Raw genomic sequence first — 6863 nt, forward strand, 5'->3', positions numbered from 1 at the left:
CATGCCTGTAATCCCAGCACCGCATACTGCAGTCTGCTGGCTCATGCCTGTAATCCCAGCACCGCATACTGCAGTCTGCTGGCTCATGCCTGTAACTTGGGAGGAATAAAGATCAGGAGCTCAAGGTTCTCTTCAGCTACACAGGGAGAGTGATGGAAGCCAGCCTGAGCTCTGTGAGACCCTGTCTCAAAGAGGGAGAAAAGAAGATGCCCAATATAGGACCAATTAGAATTTCCTGGTTAGTTTGTTTAAATCCATATTCTCTAGACCCATCATGAGATTCTGCCTCTCGAGGTGTGGGGTTCCTCTCTACATCTCCTTTTTTCTTTTCTCTCATCTCTCTCCTTTATTCCCTCTCTCTTCTTTTTGTTGATTTTGGGGACAAGGTTTCAGGCAACCATGGTTGCTCCCTCGTGAGTGCTGGGATGACAGGTGTGTGCACTACGCCAGACTCTGTGATTTCCATGTGTTCCCTATTAGCACTGTGTACAGTGTGGCTTCCCTCCTCCTCTTATGACAGAGAGCTGCCTTCACCCAGATAGAAATACAGCCCTTCCCTCTGTCAGGACGTGAAGCAGCTGCTTTTCAGATATACGCTCCTCCATGAGGAACATCTCATTTACCCTTGTGAGCACTTCCCACATACCAGCAGCGGCGAGCCTAGAGGAAGACAGGCCAGAATGCGGCTGAGGGCTCACAGGAGCCTGGCACACACCCACTCTTCAACTCATCACACAGCCTCTATGAAATGGGACTCATCTGGCAGAACCTACTCAGGATATTGATTTTGAGAACTAAACAAGATAAAGTGCTTTAAAATGCTTGACAGAGTTTGCTATTCTTATAGCAAGGTCTTGATATGAGTCGGCTATTGTGGGTATTTGAAAAAAGGCAAGGTGGCACATAAAAGTGACCAAGCGACAGCCAAAGTTACATAGTTAATCTTCACCATGATCTGACAGCGGATCAGCAGAGGGAGACACATCTGTGTCTGGGGGAAGGGTTTCATGGAAGATGCAGGTATCCAGGCAGGCAAAGACCAGAGCAAGTCCCGTCGATTTCTCTGTAATAACCTCCACTTTCTCGTCTGTGACATGAGGAGGAGCTGCAGCTTAGTGATAGTGTGCTAGACCTACAATTAAGAAGATCTGGGTTCAAATCCCAACCCTCCCACTTATGAGCTGTGTGCTCTTAGACCAGTCACTTCCCCTCTCTGAGCCTCATTTACCTCACCTCCTTCCTCGCAGCATCTTTGTGAGGATTGAAATGAAGTAATGTCCACCACTTGGTACTACCTGCCTCCCAGATGTCTGGTATGTGCTGAGTGACAGTCTATGTACTTTACAAAAATCTCTTCCACCGTTCTTTCTCTCAGGTAAGCTTTGGGAGGCTAGGATCAACCTTGTCTTCAAAATGAGGACACAAGCCGGTCGTGGTGGTGCATGCCTTTAATCNCAGCACTCGGGAGGCAGAGGCAGGCAGATTTCTGAGTTCGAAGCCAGCCTGGTCTACAAAGTGAGTTCCAGGACAGCCAGGGCTATACAGAGAAACCCTGTCTCAAAAAAAAAAAAAAAAAAAAAAAAAAAGGACACAACAGAGGCACAGGAAAGTTTGACAACTTGCTGAAGTAGAATTGGAACCAAGCAGCTTTGTGCAGAATCAGAATTTTTTATCCCACACTTACACACAGTAGGTGCTTTACAGACTCTTTTTTTTTGCTATTCTTTTTCTTAGCTGATTACAAGCTGTGGTGAGCAGTTTCAAGAATTGCCTCCGGCTGCTGGTTGTGGTGTACACATCTAATCCCAGTACTTGGGAGGCAGAGGCAGGTGGATCTCCGAATTCAAGGCTACCCTGGTCTACTGATCAAGTTCCAGGCCAAGGCTATGTGCATAGAGAAACCCTGTCTACAAAACAAAACAACAGAAATGGGTTTGATCACTTTTGCTCTTCTTCTGGGAAAGTGGCAAGAAGCAGAGAGTCCTGGGGAGAGCGGCCGGTGCACACTGTTATCTTGGCTGACCTGAGGGGACAGTTACCCAAGCCCATCACTCCTGGACTAGGGAGGCTCACCCCAGAACGATGAGTTCACCATACTTGATGGGTTCCTCGCCTGCCAGCGCTTCTTCACCAGGAGAGAGGATGCAAGAGCCCTTGTTCCCCGGGTGCTGGAGGTCTGAGGTTCGGGGGGAGCCCACGTCAGGGGTTCCTTCCAGCACCATTCTGAGCAGAGTGGGAGAAGAGAAAAGAACTTTGCAACTTCCCACCCCAGCTCCTCTCAGGCTCTGGCCTGACGCAAGGCAAGAATGGTCCGTCAACACTTGTTATTATAACTACTTCCTTTCCCTCAAATGGTGAGGTTGCTGGGATACCAAGGAGGGAGACTGGTGAGACAAGACCAAGAAAGAAATGGCAAATCAGAGTCAGAGTGGTTGGTTGGTTAGAGCAATAGACCAACTTTGGATGGAATGTGTTTGGCAGAGGGGCAGCCAGGACTTAAGAGACCGTACCTCTAGACTCAGACTTAATTCCTGGCTTAAGCTCTTAACCCCAAGACCTCAGTTAACCCCTCTGTCAGGTTCTTGGGTGTATGTCTTCATTCTAATCTTATTGCCCTTTTTGCAGCAGGTCTAGGCCTCTGTCAGTCTGTCTGTTCTCAATGACTCTCTGTCCTCCCAGCACGTCCTTTTCTGCCTGTTCTCTCCCCACTCCGCTCCCTACTTCTATCCTTCCTCTATCTGTTTGCCTTTGTCTTACCACCCACCTGACTCAGTCTCCCTATCTTAGCCTGGCAATGCGGGCAGGCCTCCAGATCCCTCCCTCCCTCAGGTGTCTGTCTGCGGTCCTCAGGCCGCTTAGGTCTCTGGAGGCCTGTGGGGGCGGCGCTCCCCAGTCGGGCACCCCTTGCAGCAGAGTCAGTCGCCCGCAGGCTGCCTACTTAACAGCCCCAACGTTGGAAGGTCTGCGCAGAGGCAGGCCTGCACCCCGAGCTCGGGAAGGGCACAATGACAGCATACGCAGATACACACCAGGCGGCCCCTCACAAATACGCGCGCGCACGCTGTCAGTCCCGTGGGCAGTGCCTAGACTGGCACAGCATACCCAAGAACTCCTGCGGCAGAGACGCGCTAACAGCCACAGGCGCCAGCCGTCAGACCCGCTCCCTTAACCCCGCCACCCTAAGATACTCAAACACGCCCCCAACGCACGCCCAACACAGCCCCCCGCCCCCCACCTCGCCAGCCTCACCTGGCGGCGTTCTGGGGCTCTCTGTGCGCTGCTGGCCCCCACCCGCCTCACCTCTACTGCGCCCCAGGACTGCTGCGGCGGGATGGGCCCGGCCCGCGGCTGCTCGGTGCAGCCTCGTCACGGGGACACCCGGGGGCCGGAGGAGGGAGGGATGTGCACACAAACCTCCACGCCCCACCCCTTGCCCCACGCCACGCCCAGGCTCCGCCTCTAGAGGCCCCGCCTTACCCCGAGGCTCCGCCTCCTGCGGCTTAGCCTGGCTGTAGTCTGTAAAGCCAAAGAGGTTTTCGGGAACCGTAGCCCCTTTCTGAGTCCCGCCCCCGGAACCAAAGAAGTTCCGCTCGCGATTCCCACTGAGGGATCCCAATCCTTTTCTGGCTGGTTGAGGGACTCCCCTTGGTCTACAAGACCCCTCTCTTATTCCAGGCTCCGGACACCTCACCCTCATTCTGGGGTCTTCTGGGTTCTCCCCGAGACCGGAGCCTCCTTTCACACAGTAATCTAGAGGCTCCTTTTCCCAGCCTAAGACTGGCGACTGCCCACCTCCTGCTCCAAGACCCCGCCTCCCTTTTGGGGAAACCTCGGAATTACAGAGAAGCCCAGAACAAACAGAGGGAAGGAAACTACTAGAAGAGGCGGAGGAAGGTGCGTCACCCGTAGAGGCTGAGGAAAGCCACTGCGGTTGTCTCGAGTGCAGATCTGTCTTTCAGTTCAGCTCGACCACTTTCTCTCTGAGCAACAATCAGTGAGCTCTGGCCTCCTTGGTGTCCAGAGACACGCATCACTGACCTCCCCTCCCAACAGCATGCTCCTATCCTTTGCAAAGCCTCAAAGGAAAGCCCACTTTGGGGTGCTCGGTCCCTCAGGGCCACAGGCTTTCTTCTGTCAGTACCAGGCTCTCTGGGTTGAATTTGAGCAAATTAAGTCCTGTAATCCTTGGGAGGCGGGTACGATAATTGTGGCCCGTCACCCCTGCCCCCGACGCCACGAAACAGATTTACAGAAATGGCTTGCTAAAAAGGAACCAAGAGAGGATCTGGCCCATGGCTTCATACACCTTGATAAACACTTTACCACTGACCAACATCTCCAGCCCTTGAACGACTCACTTTATTATTTTTTTATATTTAATCTATTTTCATGTATATGAGTATTTTGCTTCCGTGTATGGTTGTGCACCACTTGTATGCCCGCCTGGTGCCAGCAGAGGCCAGAAACTCGAATTCCCTGGGACTGGAGTTACAAACAGTTGTGAGCCACCATGTCAGTGCTAAGTATCAAACCCAGAGCCGGGCGGTGGTGGCCCACGCCTGTAATCCCAGCACTTGGGAGGCAGAGGCAGGCGGATTTCTGAGTTCGAGGCCAACCTGGTCTACAAAGTGAGTTCCAGGACAGCCAGGACTGCACAGAGAAACCCTGTCTCGAAATAATCATCATCATCATCATCATCCAACCCAGGCTCTCTGAAAGAGCAAGCAGCCATTGCTCTTAGCCACTGAGCCATCTCCCTAGTCCCCTTACTTTGTTTGCTTGTTTGTTAGTTTTGAGAGTCTCACTGTATACCCCTGAATGGCCTGGAGCTCACCATGTACATCATCAGACTAGCCTCCCAAAAGCTGGAGTTAAAAGCAAGGGCCACCAAACCTGACGAACTCCTGACTTTGAAAGCTGCCATCAACTAGAGATGGAAGGATAAAGACTCAGTTGTGCAACCACCAAACCCAGACACTATTGCAGATGCCAAGAAGAGCTTGCTGATAGGAGCCTGATATAGCTGTTTCCTGAGAGGCTCTACCAGTGCCTGGCTAATACAGAAGTGGATGCTCACAGTCATCCATTAGACAGAGCACAGGGTCCCCAATGAAGGAGCTAGAGGAGTACCCAAGGAGCTGAAAGGGTTTGCAGCCCTATAGGAGGAACAACAATATGAACTAACCGGTAACCTCAGAGCTCCCTGAGACTAAACCACCAATCAAAGAAAACACACGGAGAGACTCATGGCTCTAGCTGCATATGTAGCAGAGGATGGCCTAGTCGGTCATCAATGGGAGGAGAGGCCCTTGGTCCTGTGGAGGTTCTATGTCCCAGTATAGGGGAATGCCTGGTCCAGGGAGTGGGAGTGGGATTGGGTGTGAGCAGGGGGTGGGAGGAAGGGATAGGGGATGTTTGGGTGGGAAACTAGGAAAGAGGATAACATTGGAAATGTAAATAAAGACAATATCTAATAGAGAGAGAGACTCAGTTGTGGTCTGCTTAGTACCTCCTGGTCTGGAACGATATCCCAATGGCCAGTTAACCCCTGAATTGTTCATTTGTTCTGAGGCAGTTCAGGCTACCCTTGAACTCAGAGGACAACCTTCTGAGTCTTCTGCTTCCACTTTTCATTTTTCATGTGCCGGGATTACAGGTGTGAGCCACCACACCTAGTTTATTCAGTGCCTGGGATCAAACACAGTGATTCATAGGTGCTAGGCTAACACTTTACCAGCCAAGCTACACCTCTGCCCTAACCCCAGAGTTTGTGTTTTATGAGGAAATCAAGGACCTATGTGCAGAGAACATAGCCTGTGACTTCTGCCACAGAGAATGAGTGGAAGTTGGCCCACTTGTTCCTAAAAGTCACCCCCAAACTCCCAGACTCTCTAAGCCCCACATCCACTCCACTAACTCCCTGCCTAAGAACACGGAAAAACACCAACTGCTTTGCCAACTGTTTTGAGCCAAAGAAACTCACTCGTTGGTCATCTAGGAACTTCCTCGATGCCACTCAGAAGACCACATGAATCCCTCACTGGAGGATGGCTTCCACTCTGAAGGCCTGTACTATGGAGGCAGTCCCCCTTCTGTAACCCAACACCATCTGCCAGAGAAGGCCCTCATGACCATGTATTGACCTATTATTATTCAGTTTACATCGAGGAAATGGGGCCCAGAGAGGGAGGGACGCTTGCTTCAGGTTTCACAAGTACAGAGCCAACAACTGAAACTCCCATTGTTAACACCCAACAGTAAAGGACTGAGAGTTTGCCAAGACTCAACGGTTTCTTCTGGATTACAGTTTCTGGGTATACCTGATGCGGGCCCAGTCCAGGTGGGAAGGGGAAGGGCTCCCACACCACCAGTTTTATTCCAGCGTTCAAGAGGTATCAGCAAGTGGATTTCTGTCCATTCAAAATCATTGTGGTCTATACAGTGAGTTCCAGGCCAGCCAGTTCCAGGGTTACAAATGAGATGCTGTCTTAAGACAAAACGGTCCGGAGAGATGGCTTAGCAGTCTAGCTCCCAGCACCAACATCAGGCAGCTCACCACTGCTGCTATCTCCAGCGCCAGGAGATCTGACACCCTGTTAAGGCCTTTGTGGGCACTTGCATGTATGTGGGCATACGTACACACACGGACATGTAAAATAAAATAAATCTTTTTGAAAAAATAAAGAAATCAATCAAACAAAAAGCAACAGCAGCAAACTCCTAGCTGGGCATTTGGGAGAGACAAGGGCGAACTGAATGACCTTTCCTTAAGCCTATGCTGGAGGTCAGAGGAAAAGACAGGCTCCTCAGATGGATCTGGGGAGACAAAGCAGAGGCAATCTGGCCTTACATGCTATCGCGCC

The 6863-nt window shown here is 51.3% G+C and overlaps 1 protein-coding gene across 2 annotated transcripts in view; it reads right to left on the reverse strand.

Moving 5' to 3' along the window:
• Positions 1–3404, reverse strand: part of Peli3 (pellino E3 ubiquitin protein ligase family member 3) — a 12131-nt gene extending 8727 nt beyond the window's left edge. The window contains exons 1-2 of one of the 2 annotated variants that reach the window (XM_021152000.1): positions 3250–3404; positions 2074–2223 (exon numbers count right to left, since the gene is read on the reverse strand). In XM_021152000.1, coding sequence (XP_021007659.1) covers positions 2074–2222 — 149 coding nt within the window. In that variant the 5' untranslated portion in view covers position 2223; positions 3250–3404. The remainder of the gene's footprint in view (positions 1–2073; positions 2224–3249) is intronic. The other variant, XM_029472875.1, reaches the window with a different exon arrangement.
• Positions 3405–6863: the final 3459 nt, after the last annotated feature.

This window comes from Mus caroli, chromosome 19, assembly GCF_900094665.2.
Source record: "Mus caroli chromosome 19, CAROLI_EIJ_v1.1, whole genome shotgun sequence".
In the NCBI taxonomy this organism is placed as follows: Eukaryota; Metazoa; Chordata; class Mammalia; order Rodentia; family Muridae; genus Mus; species Mus caroli.